Below are 19,224 nucleotides of genomic sequence, written 5' to 3' on the forward strand. Positions count from 1 at the left end.
CCAACGACACATTTAAGTGTAATTTGTAAACTACTGGTTTACAATGACATGTGCTTCAATTGTACTAATATAAGTGTAGTACAAACCCGAGAAAAAAGACGGTAGCTTTTCTATTACACATTTTATGTCCAAATTGTGTTGTGTAATACAAAGATATTCGATACCTCCATTATAATTCAAAACCAATATAATAGTATCTCATTATTAAACACTTTAATCAAACACATTCATATGAACATATTATCATATAATTATCAAACAATTACCCCTTATAAAATTAAACATATTTAATCATACAATATTATATCACTAAAATTATATCGTCATATAATTAATTTGATTTACTATCCTTCAGCGATGCTTGATAAGTTCTTCAGGAACTATATAAATAATTTGTTATAAACAATAATCTAAAAAATAAATAAAATATATAACCATCCTTCTGGGATGCGTTAAAATTATTTGTGTCATTTTTCTAGAATGACAATCTTTTAATGAACATATTACAAATTATGAATTTTTAGATCGATACAACAATTCTTTTTTATGAAATCCTTCTGGGATTCAATAATATTATAGATGCGACCTTTTAAAGGTGATTGAACGTTGAATTCTTATGGAATTCATCAATTATTGATAAACACAATACTCGATTAAACTCAATCTTTGAACAATAATTTGGAGATAGTTTAATAATAATCTTTTGTTCTACAAATATCACATCACAAACTATTTCCATAAACAACGGTCAAGAAAAATTATTCTTTGTGCAATCCTTCAGGGATGCTTGAATATTAAATTAACACTTTTATGTGTTAAAATTCAATTCCGGACTAACATATAGAAATGCTTTAATGTTAAATTCTTCCGGAATTTAACAAGAATGATCAAAGAAATCTAATATTATTGTACAAGGTAAATAAATTTCTCTACAAAATATATAAAAAATAAACATTTATATGAAGAAAAAAAAATAGTAACAAAATCATGAATTATATTATATTGGTTCAAATATATTAAGATTAGAAAAATAACGTAGAACCTGGCTATATCATTACTCGCGTTGTAGAGTATCGTGCTGATAACGTGTTATGAAATTCACCAAATCAATATAGAGATGAATGATATATGAAGGAGAGAAAGAGAAGAGAGAAAGCAATATTGTATTATCTTCTTCCAAAAGTACCATTTACATTGCAATATGATCCATATTTATAGTACATGACCAATAACAACCATTAACTCAAGGAATACACAAAGATTGGGGAAAATGAACATCCACATCTATTTACTATTATTCATAACAGTTGAATTGATTTCATGAATTTTTCTCTTCAATTGAATCAAAATTTTCTTTAAATTTCCTTCATAAGTATTCGCGCTCAAAATTTCAATAGTTTCTGATATTCATGTACCACATTTATGTTTTGCAGTTAATTGTATTTTGCTTATTACATATTTGCCGTTTTACTTTCTGAATGTTGGTGTGGGGTTTTTTGGAGCTGATTTAGCGTGTTTTAGTGTGGGGATGCTGTGCTGATTTTTGAGGGGTGATTTGTTGTTTTAACTTCTGTACTGGTGTAACTCTGATTCTATTTCCTCCTCTCAGCATTACTTATGCTGTGGTGTCTTAATGATATATTTTCTTTGGCTTTCCAAAAAAAAAAACTAGGAGATTGAGCTCACACAAGCTTGTGTCTTTTACAACTCCAAGACTTGTTTCTTGCAACTTTGTAACGGAAAATATCTTATCTTTCTTTTTTTATGTGACTGGTAAAAAACATATGAAATTAAATGGATGAGGTTAATATAACAATTTGAAAAATTGCATAAAATTATTCGTTAAAAATAACTTAAAAAGGATACTATGATTGCTAAATACTAGTATATACATGAAAAAATTAGCACTCTAGGAGTATATATATTGCAATAACCATGCATGTTATGTTTTGATAGTGCTAAATAGTTGTGTATGTACTTTTCATGTGTGATTCCTCAAAATCTCACCAATCCACTCTGCATGATAGCAAGTGGAACTGTATGACTCATATCTATTCTGTGAAGGTCTTCATTCACTGCAGGCGAAGGGGCGGCAATGGCGCGGCAAACGGGACAACTCGAATGCGAATGAAGCCACATGTCAATACACAGTACATGAAAAGAGTGCAAACACTCAGGCATAGTCTTCAATTCCTCTCCCTCTTCAAAATCTCCCAAACACACGGCACACGCGGTGCCGCCGCCTTCATCACCGTCCGAAACCACATCAACTTTATTTCGTTTATGATACTTGTGTGTTGGAATTAGGTGTACTATTGATGAGGATGCACTTTCGCCGAGGCTCAAAGTTGCGGAAAACTGTGGTGGTTGTGGAGGGCTTTGACTTTGAGTTTGATCTGCGGTGGTGCTTTGGTGGCGAGAAAACCAAATGCTCATGACACGATACATTGAGACAACAACTAATGCAGCTGAACCAATGGCAATAATTATGACAATAACGTTTTGATAGGAAGGATGGTCACCATCTGCCATAACTCAACGATCATGTGAAACAAGAAAGAAAGAAATGACAATATCGACTTTATTATTCAGAGGTTAAGCCAGCCAAAGAGAACGAAATTTATCTTAAATATATTACTATATGTACCATTCATTATCAACGTTTTTCCACCGTTTTCTTGATTTGGGAACAATAGAAACAAAAATGTGATGTTACTACTGATTAGTATATTAGAATTGGTAGGAAATTCATGACAGTGAATGAATAAAAAATTTATAAGAAAAAACCAGATAAGCATAAAGGGTAAGGATGACGATGACATTCTTCTATTTAATAGAGTACTTTTATGATTAGTTAATTAAATTACTTGCATTAAAAGTTTCTTTTTGTTGACATTAATAACTAAACAAAACTTTTATTTGAGACTTTTTAATTAATAATATTGATTTCGATCTTTATTGTTAATTGATGTATTATTAATGTTTCTTGATATATTGTGTCCGGTTATGGTGTGTATTTGAAAATGTTAGAGTATAATTTAAGTTGTGTAACTTAAGATTGTAATTCCGTTTGATATAACAATACTAATACATCAATCCTTATTCTTCATTCTCTTCTCTTTCTCTCCTCACTAGAAGTGTCTCACGCACTAACAAATTGGTATCTAGAACTTCTGGTTAGTTTCTTGATCGTGTTTTCAATAACTGCACGTTGGTGGTCTTGTTTCCAAGGATCGTGAATCGGTTTTGTTGTAGAGATGAATGGTGGCTAAGTATTTCCAATTCTAGACGACAAAAATTGGATCTGATGGAGCAAGAAGATGAAATCCTTATTCGGTTTCCATGAAACTCTTGAAGTTGTCATCAATGACGTTCCAGAACTTGCTGACAACGCAACTGATGCTCAGAGAGTCAATCACAAGGATGCCAAGAAGAAAGATTGCAAGACTGCATTTTATATTCAGTCAACGGTAGATGCAAAAAATTTTGATTGGATTTCTCATGCTGAATCAACGGAGGAGACATGGGATATTCTTGTCAAGTATCATGAAGGAAGTCAGAAGGTTAAAACTGTCAAGTTGCAGACACTGCGAAGGCAGTATGAATTACTGCAGATTGGAGAAGAAGACAAGATTATAGGCTATGTCTCGAAGGTGAAGAATCTTGTCTATCTCATGAAAGGTTATGGTGAAACCTTAACTGATAAGATGATAGTTTAGAAGTTAATGTGTATGTTGACTTCTCACTTTGATCACATTATCGTAGCTATTTAAGAATCCAACAATCTTGAAACCCTAAAACTGGAAGATTTGGTTGGTTCGTTGGAGGCACATGAGATGAGGATCGTCAAAAGGAAATGGTTCAAGACTCGATACAAGCACTATAGGCTCAAACATGGAAGAAGCATGGTGGTTCTAACAAGTTCAAAGACAAAGGAGACAAGACTCATAGAAAGAAGTCTTGGTCAATCCCTCAAAAGCACAAGATCGATGATATGACTTCTGAATCCTCGAAAAGAGGAGAAGGAAACTCCTATCAGAAATACTAAGAAGAGAAAAATGTGTGCAATGCAATAACTGTGAAAAGTGGGGTCACTTGGCCAAGAATTATTGGTATAGGAAATACAAGGGAGCGACAAAAGGCAGATGATTATGAAGATATGGTGGTTATGGTTGCAGTTTCAAATGAGCAAAAGATATGATCAAATATATACTCTATGTATCTGGAATAAAGTGAAATTTGCCAAGTGTTGGACAACTGGTCGAAAAAGGTTTCTTAGTGATTATGGAAACTGGAGCTTTGGAACTGTTCGCACTCAAAATAATCTGGTCTTAAAATCTTCTCTTCCGAAGAATAGGATATTTAAAACCATGAGTAATTCGACTGAGGTACAATGCTTAAATACAGTTATCGACCACGAGAATAGTTGGCTATGTCATTTCAGGTTTGGACATCTGAATTTTAGATCACTCAATCAATTGATTACTCAAGATATAGTAACTTGTATACCAAGTCTTTTGATACCCGGCAAACTCTGTGAAGGATGCTTAGTAGGGAAGAAACCCAGAAAGTCTTTTGTTTGGCTATACTAATGAGATCCTCCTGCATACTCACAGTTGTACATTCAGATGTATGTGGCTCGTTCGAGGAGCATATCATTGATGGAAATAGGTATTTTGTTTTGTTTGTCGATGAGTATTGTCGAAAGCTTTGGATCTATGTGATCATGCACAAAGATGAAGTATTTGAAATCTTTAAAAGATTCAAAATGCTTCTCGAAAATCAAAATGAAAAAAAGATCAAGGTTCTGCGAACAAATAGAGGTGGTGAATACACGTCCAAGATATTTGAGGAATTCTGTGCAAAACATGGTATTGATCATGAGGTAACAACTCCTTAGACGCCTCAAAATAATGGAATAACAAAAAGAAGAAACTGGACCATATTGAATATGGCGAGATGCATGCTGAAGAAGAAGAATCTGCCAAAATCTTTATGGGGTGGAGCAATCACCAATGCTGTCTATATACTAAACAGATGTCCTACAAAGAAACTGAAGAAAAAGATTTCTGAATAAGTTTGGAGTGTAAAATGACCTTCTGTGAGTCATTTGAAGATGTTTGCTCTATTTGTTACAAGCATGTTCCTGATGCAAGAAGAATGAAGCTTGATGACAATAGTGAACCTATGATTCTGGTAGGATATCATAAAACTAATGCATGAAGGCTATTCAATCTAATTAATGAGAAGATCGTGATGAGTCGAGATATTGTGTTTGATGGAAATTATGCCTTGGGATTGGAATTCTGGTAATGCAATAGACAATCCATTGATGAGCTATGGTTTCAACGAAGCAAGTAATGAGGTTGAAGTCAAAGTAATTGTCGATATTCCTGTCGAAGTCAAAGTCGAAACATGTAATCGAGAGGTTGTGGCTAGCACAAGCCAAAGACCTCAAAGAACTAGAGTTCTTTCAACAAGACTTCAAGACTATGAAATGGTTGGTGATGATGAAATGACACCAGATGGAGAATTAGTTCATTTCGGTTTACTTACAGATGTTGAAGCAATCAATTATAGCCAGGCTTTAAAGAATAAACAGTGGAAGTCATCTATGGTCGAAGAGTTACAAGTGATCAAAAGAAAGAACACATAGGAGTTAGTCGAACTTCTAGCACACACCTGATAAGTGCCAAAATGTTGTTATTTTGAGTATATAATTGTGGCACTTATTGATTCGATTCATTCCGTTTTTGTAATAAAATCCCCACTTTTGTGTATATATTCACATTATTTAGTTTTCATATGTTTTATATACCGTTTAATAGTTTTTTTCTTTGTTTTTATAGGTATTCATGCTTATTGGAGCCTCGGGGAATAAAGTGTCGAAGGCACGGCTCCGATTGCGCAATTTTGGAACTGAATAAGGAAGTTTTGTAGCAGAAGGTCCGCTCAGCGGAGTTCAAGCGGAGCTTGGCAGAGATTTGAAGCATTTTTGGGTCCGCTCAGCGGAGGTAGCCCGCTCAGCGGAGCTACGTATACTGTTGTAGATATTTTGGGGAATAAGTGAAGGCCGCTGAGCGGAGGGGGTCCGCTGAGCGGACCTGTGCAGATTTGTGTTTATATTCTCTTCATTTGTACATTTCTAGGTGATGGTTTTGGAGAGTTTTTGGTTCCAACTCCATCATTTTCATTCTTAGAGTAGGATTAGCTTAGAAAACAACACCGGGTCATGCACTTGGAAGATCGGAGGTGGATTTCTCATCAACCGGAGCTGACAACCCGCGAGATGTTTGGTTTATCTCTTCTATTCTTTGTGTATTTCTTTTGTGTTGGGTTTGTTTGTATATGTACTTGAATCTTATGTATATTTACCGATTTACCGATTATAAAGTTATATTTAACTTTCTTTACAAATCTATGTTGATTGTTATCCTGGATTTTTGCTCTATGCTGGGGATTTGAGTTGCTTTAGAGATAAACTGCTTGAATCCTTATCTAGGATGATAATCTGTTGGTTCTGAACTCTAGAGATAGATTTAGAGCTAGCATTCACTGTGGGTATCTATACTTAATGCTTTCGTGTTTGAGCGGCGCGCGAGAGATCGCCGACGCGAGAATACGGATGTTCTCGTGACTTTGCGTTAGAGATAACCTTAGTTGTGAGATGATCTCGTTTGTGCTCCAGAGATGGACGCTTATGTGAGAGATACGTGATGACATAGATGAGTATCGTAGGTTGAGTATAACGGGTTGGTAAGTGTATGTTTGTGAAGAGTGAATATATTTACATTCCTGATAAGTTCTTTCTCTTCTAAGAATGTGTTTATTCTTTTCCTGTCTATATCTTTGTTTACTTTTTGCTCATTCAAACCCAAGCTCGAAACCGTAGAAACTGTTGAATGGCATCTCTCCATCTCTGAGGACGATAATTCCCGGATCAATATTTCCAAATCTTTTGTTGTTGCTTGCCCTGTACTGCATTCAACAAAATGGCGCCGTTGCCGGGGATGGTTGTGATTGCATCGCAATAGTTTTCGTGGTTTTGAGCTTTGTATATAACGTATATATTGTATATGTTTACTTGTATATTTCCACTTGTACATGTTTACTTGTTTATGTTCACCAATTTAGCTTACTTGTTTATAATTACATATACTTATACTTTTGTATATAACATATATATTTTTATAGTTTCACTTGTATATGTTTACTTGTTTATATCCACCAATTTTCCCTTTTTGTATGATAATAGTTGTTTGTGTTCCATACTTGTGCATATGTGTTGGTTTGTGTACATACTTATATACTTGCGTTTTCTTTTATGTTCGTATAGTTGTTGTATATATTTGTACCCGTAACGTTTGTTGAGTGGTTGGTTAGGACACTTTCTTTAGGCTTGTGCGGTGAGACGTCACCATGGCATGACGGGAGGAAGCTACTTTCCAAACACCTAAACAATAAAGGCGTCGAGCTAACGACGTAAAACAAGCGCTTGTTGGGAGGCACCCCAACGGTTGTAAATATTGTTTATATTTCTATTTATGAGGTATTTAGGTGAAGTGGTGAGTGATTGGAACAGCTGGTGCAGTTCTGATTTTTCTGGTTTTTCTGTCATCCGCTGAGCGGAGCAGAGCTCGCTGAGCGGGCATAGCAGAATTTTGTTTTTCTGCTCTGTACCAGTGGGGTTCCTATTCCACTTGGTTCACTCCTTTTTCCCACTCTCACCAAGGCTAATTAATAGTATATATTAGTTTTGTTTTTCTAATTCTTTTGTTGGTTGTTTGTACTCAAATTTTGTTCGGTGATTCGAAGATTTTTGAGGTGATTTTCCAAAGCTTTAGTGTTTCAACTTGCGGATGTATGGTAGGATATTGTTTTTGAAGTTGTATCATTCAAGGTACTCATTTATCGCTTTCTATAGCATAACATGTTTAGGAAACTTTTCATTTGTACAATTACCATACAATTCATTCTCTTGCATTACATGCTTGTTGATTGAATCACTTTAGTTCCCAAACCATAAATGTGAGGAAGCTTTCCATTATTCACATATGCTGGAGGCCACAATCTTTGTTTTAACTGGATTTTATTATGCTTAATCTTTTGTTTATGTTGATTTTATGAAAGCATGAAAAGGATCAAGGCATTTTGTTTCATTTTGAGCACAACTACAAAAACCAAATAGTCAATTCACCTTGTGAGTGTGTGATCATTTGTTAACCCTTTTGAGCCTTTTTGTCAATGTCCATGTTGTTTTTGCTAAATGCTTATCTTTGAGTGTTTAGTTCTCATTTTTGCATGGATGATTGATTCTTTGTTTTCTTGAACCCTCAACCATGATTTTTGGTATGAATTTTTACCTTGCCTAGAAAGTAGGGGGTATTCATGTGATGGTGTGGTTGAATTCAAGTTGGGGAGAAAAATGATTGTGCACTTATTTGGTTGTTGCTATGAGGTTGAAAAGAAAAGAAAAAAATGTGAAAAGAAAAGAAAAGGAAAGAAAATAAAAAAGAGAAAAAGTTTTGAAAAACAAAAAGAAAAGAGAAGCGAATAATTGTGCTAATAAGAATTGTGATTGGTTTGAGAAACTTGTGGTTAAGGAAGAAGTTTAATCGAGATTTTATTGCTTGGAACTTTGTGGATTGATCACTCCCTTAGGTTTAGGCAAGTTTTTGTTTCGATTAGCCTTAGGACATATCCCTTGTTTGTTAACCAAGCCACATTACAACCTTGAAAAGTCCTTGTGATTCTTGCTTTTATATCTTCAATGTGATTTTTGGATGAATGCATAATTTAATCTTTTGTTTGCAAGATTGTTGGATGAGTGTTAAAAGTCCTCATTTTTGTGTGTTCGTCATCCATTGATGAATTTTTGCTAGGTGTGATTCATGATGTGAGCATGTATTGCTTTAGAATGTTTAGTATGCTTTTTGCACTTAGGATTTGTTTCGTTTACATGTTGTCGTTGTAGTATAGTGGTAAGTATTTACTTTGTTTATACGTTTTTGTGTTGAGCCATACATTTGTTTTTGGTTTTCAAAACTTGTTGATTCACGATTCTTTGGTTTATTACTTTTTATTCTTTGATTTATTTGACATTGTTTGAGGACAAACAAAGTTTCAAGTTGGGGAGAGTTATTTTGTTGAATGCAGTACAGGGCAAGCAACAACAAAAGATTTGGAAATATTGATCCGGGAATTATCGTCCTCAGAGATGGAGAGATGCCATTCAACAGTTTCTACGGTTTCGAGCTTGGGTTTGAATGAGCAAAAAGTAAACAAAGATATAGACAGGAAAAGAATAAACACATTCTTAGAAGAGAAAGAACTTATCAGGAATGTAAATATATTCACTCTTCACAAACATACACTTACCAACCCGTTATACTCAACCTACGATACTCATCTATGTCATCACGTATCTCTCACATAAGCGTCCATCTCTGGAGCACAAACGAGATCATCTCACAACTAAGGTTATCTCTAACGCAAAGTCACGAGAACATCCGTATTCTCGCGTCGGCGATCTCTCGCGCGCCGCTCAAACACGAAAGCATTAAGTATAGATACCCACAGTGAATGCTAGCTCTAAATCTATCTCTAGAGTTCAGAACCAACAGATTATCATCCTAGATAAGGATTCAAGCAGTTTATCTCTAAAGCAACTCAAATCCCCAGCATAGAGCAAAAATCCAGGATAACAATCAACATAGATTTGTAAAGAAAGTTAAATATAACTTTATAATCGGTAAATCGGTAAATATACATAAGATTCAAGTACATATACAAACAAACCCAACACAAAAGTAATACACAAAGAATAGAAGAGATAAACCAAACATCTCGCGGGTTGTCAGCTCCGGTTGATGAGAAATCCACCTCCGATCTTCCAAGTGCATGACCCGGTGTTGTTTTCTAAGCTAATCCTACTCTAAGAATGAAAATGATGGAGTTGGAACCAAAAACTCTCCAAAACCATCATTTTCATTCTTAGAGTAGGATTAGCTTAGAAAACAACACCGGGTCATGCACTTGGAAGATCGGAGGTGGATTTCTCATCAACCGGAGCTGACAACCCGCGAGATGTTTGGTTTATCTCTTCTATTCTTTGTGTATTACTTTTGTGTTGGGTTTGTTTGTATATGTACTTGAATCTTATGTATATTTACCGATTTACCGATTATAAAGTTATATTTAACTTTCTTTACAAATCTATGTTGATTGTTATCCTGGATTTTTGCTCTATGCTGGGGATTTGAGTTGCTTTAGAGATAAACTGCTTGAATCCTTATCTAGGATGATAATCTGTTGGTTCTGAACTCTAGAGATAGATTTAGAGCTAGCATTCACTGTGGGTATCTATACTTAATGCTTTCGTGTTTGAGCGGCGCGCGAGAGATCGCCGACGCGAGAATACGGATGTTCTCGTGACTTTGCGTTAGAGATAACCTTAGTTGTGAGATGATCTCGTTTGTGCTCCAGAGATGGACGCTTATGTGAGAGATACGTGATGACATAGATGAGTATCGTAGGTTGAGTATAACGGGTTGGTAAGTGTATGTTTGTGAAGAGTGAATATATTTACATTCCTGATAAGTTCTTTCTCTTCTAAGAATGTGTTTATTCTTTTCCTGTCTATATCTTTGTTTACTTTTTGCTCATTCAAACCCAAGCTCGAAACCGTAGAAACTGTTGAATGGCATCTCTCCATCTCTGAGGACGATAATTCCCGGATCAATATTTCCAAATCTTTTGTTGTTGCTTGCCCTGTACTGCATTCAACAAAATGGCGCCGTTGCCGGGGAACGAACCCGGGTCACCCGCGTGACAGGCGGGAATACTTACCACTATACTACAACGACAACATGTAAACGAAACAAATCCTAAGTGCAAAAAGCATACTAAACATTCTAAAGCAATACATGCTCACATCATGAATCACACCTAGCAAAAATTCATCAATGGATGACGAACACACAAAAATGAGGACTTTTAACACTCATCCAACAATCTTGCAAACAAAAGATTAAATTATGCATTCATCCAAAAATCACATTGAAGATATAAAAGCAAGAATCACAAGGACTTTTCAAGGTTGTAATGTGGCTTGGTTAACAAACAAGGGATATGTCCTAAGGCTAATCGAAACAAAAACTTGCCTAAACCTAAGGGAGTGATCAATCCACAAAGTTCCAAGCAATAAAATCTCGATTAAACTTCTTCCTTAACCACAAGTTTCTCAAACCAATCACAATTCTTATTAGCACAATTATTCGCTTCTCTTTTCTTTTTGTTTTTCAAAACTTTTTCACTTTTTTTCTTTCTTTTTCTTTTCACATTTTTTTTTCTTTTTCTTTCTTTTCAACCTCATAGCAACAACCAAATAAGTACACAACCATTTCTCTCCCCAACTTGAATTCAACCACACCATCATATGAATACTCCCTACTTTCTAAGGCAAGGTAAAAATTCATACCAAAAATCATGGTTGAGGGTTCAAGAAAACAAAGAATCAATCATCCATGCAAAAATGAGAACTAAACACTCAAAGATAAGCATTTAGAAAAAACAACATGGACATTGACAAAAAAAAAAAGCTCAAAAGGGTTAACAAATGATCACACACTCACAAGGTGAATTGACTATTTGGTTATGGTGGTTGTGCTCAAAATGAAACAAAATGCCTTGATCCTTTTCATGCTTTCATAAAATCAACATAAACAAAAGATTAAGCATAATAAAATCCAGTTAAAACAAAGATTGTGGCCTCCAGCATATGTAAACAATGGAAAGCTTCCTCACATTTATGGTTTGGGAACTAAAGTGATTCAATTGACAAGCAAGTAAGGCAAAAGAATGAATCGTATGGTAATTGTACAAATGAAAAGTTTCTTAAACATGTTATGCTATAGAAAGCGATAAATGAGTACCTTGAATGATACAACTTCAAAAACAATATCCTACCATACATCCGCAAGTTGAAACACTAAAGCTTTGGAAAATCACCTCAAAAATCTTCGAATCACCGAACAAAATTTGAGTACAAACAACCAACAAAAGAATTAGAAAAACAAAACTAATATATACTATTAATTAGCCTTGGTGAGAGTGGGAAAAAGGAGTGAACCAAGTGGAATAGGAACCCCACTGGTACAGAGCAGAAAAACAAAATTCTGCTATGCCCGCTCAGCGAGCTCTGCTCCGCTCAGCGGATGACAGAAAAACCAGAAAAATCAGAACTGCACCAGCTGTTCCAATCACTCACCACTTCACCTAAATACCTCATAAATAGAAATATAAACAATATTTACAACCGTTGGGGTGCCTCCCAACAAGCGCTTGTTTTACGTCGTTAGCTCGACGCCTTTATTGTTTAGGTGTTTGGAAAGTAGCTTCCTCCCGTCATGCCATGGTGACGTCTCACCGCACAAGCCTAAAGAAAGTGTCCTAACCAACCACTCAACAAACGTTACGGGTACAAATATATACAATGATTAAACGAACATAAAGGAAAACACAAGTATACAAATATGTACATGAACAAACACATATATACAAACATGAAACACATATAACTATTAACATACACAAAGGGAAAGTTAGTGAATGTTGGATTCACAAGTTGAAAAGTGAAGATTTGTAATTAAAGAGCTAATCCAAGATCAACATGTTTACCAACATTCACCAACAAAAGTATACTTGTATGTAACATATACAAGTAAAACTATATGGTGAACATAAACAAGTAAACATGTACAAGTAAGTATATATACAAGTGAAACTATACAATATATACGATATATACAAAGCTCAAAACCACATAAACTATTGCGATGCAATCACAACCATCCCCGGCAACGGCGCCATTTTGTTGAATGCAGTACAGGGCAAGCAACAACAAAAGATTTGGAAATATTGATCCGGGAATTATCGTCCTCAGAGATGGAGAGATGCCATTCAACAGTTTCTACGGTTTCGAGCTTGGGTTTGAATGAGCAAAAAGTAAACAAAGATATAGACAGGAAAAGAATAAACACATTCTTAGAAGAGAAAGAACTTATCAGGAATGTAAATATATTCACTCTTCACAAACATACACTTACCAACCCGTTATACTCAACCTACGATACTCATCTATGTCATCACGTATCTCTCACATAAGCGTCCATCTCTGGAGCACAAACGAGATCATCTCACAACTAAGGTTATCTCTAACGCAAAGTCACGAGAACATCCGTATTCTCGCGTCGGCGATCTCTCGCGCGCCGCTCAAACACGAAAGCATTAAGTATAGATACCCACAGTGAATGCTAGCTCTAAATCTATCTCTAGAGTTCAGAACCAACAGATTATCATCCTAGATAAGGATTCAAGCAGTTTATCTCTAAAGCAACTCAAACCGGGAGATTTAGTCGATGACAGAAAAACCAGAAAAATCAGAACTGCACCAGCTGTTCCAATCACTCACCACTTCACCTAAATACCTCATAAATAGAAATATAAACAATATTTACAACCGTTGGGGTGCCTCCCAACAAGCGCTTGTTTTACGTCGTTAGCTCGACGCCTTTATTGTTTAGGTGTTTGGAAAGTAGCTTCCTCCCGTCATGCCATGGTGACGTCTCACCGCACAAGCCTAAAGAAAGTGTCCTAACCAACCACTCAACAAACGTTACGGGTACAAATATATACAACAACTATACGAACATAAAAGAAAACGCAAGTATATAAGTATGTACACAAACCAACACATATGCACAAGTATGGAACACAAACAACTATTATCATACAAAAAGGGAAAATTGGTGGATATAAACAAGTAAACATATACAAGTGAAACTATAAAAATATATATGTTATATACAAAAGTATAAGTATATGTAATTATAAACAAGTAAGCTAAATTGGTGAACATAAACAAGTAAACATGTACAAGTGGAAATATACAAGTAAACATATACAATATATACGTTATATACAAAGCTCAAAACCACGAAAACTATTGCGATGCAATCACAACCATCCCCGGCAACGGCGCCATTTTGTTGAATGCAGTATAGGGCAAGCAACAAACAAGATTTGGAAATATTGATCCGGGATTTATCGTCCTCAGAGATGGAGAGATGCCATTCAACAGTTTCTACGGTTTCGAGCTTGGGTTTGAATGAGCAAAAAGTAAACAAAGATATAGACAGGAAAATAATAAACACATTCTTAGAAGAGAAAGAACTTATCAGGAATGTAAATATATTCACTCTTCACAAACATACACTTACCAACCCGTTATACTCAACCTACGATACTCATCTATGTCATCACGTATCTCTCACATAAGCGTCCATCTCTGGAGCACAAACGAGATCATCTCACAACTAAGGTTATCTCTAACGCAAAGTCACGAGAACATCCGTATTCTCGCGTCGGCGATCTCTCGCGCGCCGCTCAAACACGAAAGCATTAAGTATAGATACCCACAATGAATGCTAGCTCTAAATCTATCTCTAGAGTTCAGAACCAACAGATTATCATCCTAGATAAGGATTCAAGAAGTTTATCTCTAAAGCACCCCAAATCCCCAGCATAGAGCAAAAATCCAGGATAACATCAACACAGATTCGTAAAGCAAGTTAAATATAACATTATAATCGGTAAATATACATAAGATTCAAGTAAATATACAAACAAACCCAACCAAAGAGAAATACACAAAGAAGAAGAGAAATGAACCGAAAATCTCCCGGTTTGTCAGCTCCGTTCGACGCTCAATCCACCCCCGATCATCCTTATGCAACCTCCGAAGTTGTTTTCTAAGCAATTTTGATCTAAGAATGAAGTTGATGGGTTGGGTATTTTTGAGTCCCAACACCATCAACTTCATTCTTAGATCAAAATTGCTTAGAAAACAACTTCGGAGGTTGCATAAGGATGATCGGGGGTGGATTGAGCGTCGAACGGAGCTGACAAACCGGGAGATTTTCGGTTCATTTCTCTTCTTCTTTGTGTATTTCTCTTTGGTTGGGTTTGTTTGTATATTTACTTGAATCTTATGTATATTTACCGATTATAATGTTATATTTAACTTGCTTTACGAATCTGTGTTGATGTTATCCTGGATTTTTGCTCTATGCTGGGGATTTGGGGTGCTTTAGAGATAAACTTCTTGAATCCTTATCTAGGATGATAATCTGTTGGTTCTGAACTCTAGAGATAGATTTAGAGCTAGCATTCACTGTGGGTATCTATACTTAATGCTTTCGTGTTTGAGCGGCGCGCGAGAGATCGCCGACGCGAGAATACGGATGTTCTCGTGACTTTGCGTTAGAGATAACCTTAGTTGTGAGATGATCTCGTTTGTGCTCCAGAGATGGACGCTTATGTGAGAGATACGTGATGACATAGATGAGTATCGTAGGTTGAGTATAACGGGTTGGTAAGTGTATGTTTGTGAAGAGTGAATATATTTACATTCCTGATAAGTTCTTTCTCTTCTAAGAATGTGTTTATTATTTTCCTGTCTATATCTTTGTTTACTTTTTGCTCATTCAAACCCAAGCTCGAAACCGTAGAAACTGTTGAATGGCATCTCTCCATCTCTGAGGACGATAAATCCCGGATCAATATTTCCAAATCTTGTTTGTTGCTTGCCCTATACTGCATTCAACAAAATGAATGAAAATGATGGAGTTGGAACCAAAAACTCTCCAAAACCATAACCTATAAATGTACAAATGAAGAGAATATAAACACAAATCTGCACAGGTCCGCTCAGCGGACCCCCTCCGCTCAGCGGCCTTCACTTATTCCCCAAAATATCTACAACAGTATACGTAGCTCCGCTGAGCGGGCTACCTCCGCTGAGCGGACCCAAAAATGCTTCAAATCTCTGCCAAGCTCCGCTTGAACTCCGCTGAGCGGACCTTCTGCTACAAAACTTCCTTATTCAGTTCCAAAATTGCGCAATCGGAGCCGTGCCTTCGACACTTTATTCCTCGAAGCTCCAATAAGCATGAATACCTATAAAAACAAAGAAAAAAACTATTAAACGGTATATAAAACATATGAAAACTAAATAATGTGAATATATACACAAAAGTGGGGATTTTATTACAAAAACGGAATGAATCGAATCAATAAGTGCCACAATTATATACTCAAAATAACAACATTTTGTTTATGTTGATTTTATGAAAGCATGAAAAGGATCAAGGCATTTTGTTTCATTTTGAGCACAACCACCATAACCAAATAGTCAATTCACCTTGTGAGTGTGTGATCATTTGTTAACCCTTTTGAGCCTTTTTGTCAATGTCCATGTTGTATTTGCTAAATGCTTATCTTTGAGTGTTTAGTTCTCATTTTTGCATGGATGATTGATTCTTTGTTTTCTTGAACCCTCAACCATGATTTTTGGTATGAATTTTTACCTTGCCTTAGAAAGTAGGGAGTATTCATATGATGGTGTGGTTGAATTCAAGTTGGGGAGAGAAATGGTTGTGTACTTATTTGGTTGTTGCTATGAGGTTGAAAAGAAAGAAAAAGAAAAAAAAATGTGAAAAGAAAAAGAAAGAAAAAAAGTGAAAAAGTTTTGAAAAACAAAAAGAAAAGAGAAGCGAATAATTGTGCTAATAAGTATAGTGATTGGTTTGAGAAACTTGTGATTATGGAAGAAGTTTGATCGAAATTGTGTTGTTTGAATCTTTGGTGGATTGATCACTCCCTTAGGTTTAGGCAAGTTTTTGTTTCGATTAGCCTTAGGACTTATCCCTTGTTTGTTAACCAAGCCACATTACAACCTTGAAAAGTCCTTGTGATTCTTGCTTTTGTATCTTCAATGTGATTTTTGGATGAATGCATAATAAAATCCAGTTAAAACAAAGATTGTGGCCTCCAGCATATATGAACAATGGAAAGCTTCCTCACATTTATGGTTTGGGAACTAAAGTGCTTCAATCAATAAGCAAGTAATGCAAAAGAATGAATTGTATGGTAATTGTACAAATGAAAAGTTTCATAAACATGCTATGCTATAGAAAGCGATAAATGAGTACCTTGAATTATACACTTCAAAAACAATATCCTACCATACATCCGCAAGTTGAAACACTCAAGCTTTGGAAAATCACCTAAAAAATCTTCGAGTCACCGAACAAAATTTGAGTACAAACAACCAACAAAAGAATTAGAAAAACAAAACTAATATATACTATTAATTAGCCTTGGTGAGAGTGGGAAAAAGGAGTGAACCAAGTGGAATAGGAATCCCACTGATACAGAGCAGAAAAACAAAATTCTGCTATGCCCGCTCAGCGAGCTCTGCTCCGCTCAGCGGATGACAGAAAAACCAGAAAAATCAGAACTGCACCAGCTGTTCTAATCACTCACCACTTCACCTAAATACCTCATAAATAGAAATATAAACAATATTTACAACCGTTGGGGTGCCTCCCAACAAGCGCTTGTTTTACGTCGTTAGCTCGACGCCTTTATTGTTTAGGTGTTTGGAAAGTAGCTTCCTCCCGTCATGCCATGGTGACGTCTCACCGCACAAGCCTAAAGAAAGTGTCCTAACCAACCACTCAACAAACGTTACGGGTACAAATATATACAATGATTAAACGAACATAAAGGAAAACACAAGTATACAAATATGTACATGAACAAACACATATATACAAACATGAAACACATATAACTATTAACATACACAAAGGGAAAGTTAGTGAATGTTGGATTCACAAGTTGAAAAGTGAAGATTTGTAATTAAAGAGCTAATCCAAGATCAACATGTTTACCAACATTCACCAACAAAAGTATACTTGTATGTAACATATACAAGTAAAACTATATGGTGAACATAAACAAGTAAACATGTACAAGTAAGTATATATACAAGTGAAACTATACAATATATACGATATATACAAAGCTCAAAACCACATAAACTATTGCGATGCAATCACAACCATCCCCGGCAACGGCGCCATTTTGTTGAATCAGTATAGGGCAAGCAACAAAAAAGATTTGGAAATATTGATCCGGGATTTATCGTCCTCAGAGATGGAGAGATGCCATTCAACAGTTTCTACGGTTTCGAGCTTGGGTTTGAATGAGCAAAAAGTAAACAAAGATATAGACAGGAAAATAATAAACACATTCTTAGAAGAGAAATAACTTATCAGGAATGTAAATATACCCCACTCTTCACAAACATACACTTACCAACCCATTATACTCAACCTACGATACTCATCTATGTTATCACGTATCTCTCACATAAGCGTCCATCTCTGGAGCACAAACGAGATCATCTCACAACTAAGGTTATCTCTAACGCGAAGTCACGAGAACATCCGTATTCTCGCGTCGGCGATCTCTCGCACGCCGCTCAAACACGAAAGCATTAAGTACAGATACCCACAGTGAATGCTAGCTCTAAATCTATCTCTAGAGTTCAGAACCAACAGATTATCATCCTAGATAAGGATTCAAGAAGTTTATCTCTAAAGCACCCCAAATCCCCAGCATAGAGCAAAAATCCAGAATAATATCAACACAGATTCGTAAAGCAAGTTAAATATAACTATTTATAATCGGTAAATATACATAAGATTCAAGTAAATATACAAACAAACCCAACCAAAGAGAAATACACAAAGAAGAAGAGAAATGAACCGAAAATCTCCCGGTTTGTCAGCTCCGTTCGACGCTCAATCCACCCCCAATCATCCTTATGCAACCTCCGAAGTTGTTTTCTAAGTTAATTTTGATATAAGTGCCAAAATGTCGATGTTTTGAGTATGTAAATAGTGGCACTTATCGATACTTTTGTTAATACCGTTTGAATAATTCCCCGTTTTATGTATAAATACGTATACTTTGTGAATAGTTGTATTTTCATATACTTTTATACCATTTGATAGTTTTTCCTTTGTTTTTATAGGTATTCATGCTGATTGGAGCCTTGAGGAATAAACTGTCAAAGGCACAGCTTCGATTTCGTAATTTTGGTGAAAGCCCGCTTAGCCACCGTCAAGCGGACTTCCAAAGACTCAAAATAAGGATGACCAAAATCATCATTTTGGTTTCCATTCATTCATTATTGGATAGAGCATTGAATAAGCTTTCCAACGCTTTGAACCGGGCGCAATTCGGAGTTACGGTTCTCGAGTTATGGCAAAAACAAAATCTGATTTTTAGCAGACTCCGCTAAGCGGAGGGGGG

At 35.8% G+C, this 19,224-nt stretch overlaps 1 protein-coding gene across 1 annotated transcript; it reads right to left on the reverse strand.

Moving 5' to 3' along the window:
* Positions 1-1,370: 1,370 nt before the first annotated feature.
* On the reverse strand, positions 1,371-2,617 carry LOC131646667 (RING-H2 finger protein ATL52-like). The gene has a single exon (XM_058916651.1). The coding sequence runs from the start codon at positions 2,530-2,532 to the stop codon at positions 1,996-1,998; it is 537 nt and encodes a 178-aa protein (XP_058772634.1). The 5' UTR covers positions 2,533-2,617; the 3' UTR covers positions 1,371-1,995.
* Between the last annotated feature and the right edge of the window lie 16,607 nt (positions 2,618-19,224).

The sequence above is a fragment of the Vicia villosa genome, linkage group LG2 (assembly GCF_029867415.1).
Source record: "Vicia villosa cultivar HV-30 ecotype Madison, WI linkage group LG2, Vvil1.0, whole genome shotgun sequence".
Taxonomy (NCBI): domain Eukaryota; kingdom Viridiplantae; phylum Streptophyta; class Magnoliopsida; order Fabales; family Fabaceae; genus Vicia; species Vicia villosa.

What these genes read in the sequence shown, in the direction of transcription:
- LOC131646667 (XM_058916651.1), bottom strand. Translation starts at nt 2,532, where the DNA reads ATGGCAGATGGTGACCATCCTTCCTATCAAAACGTTATTGTCATAATT.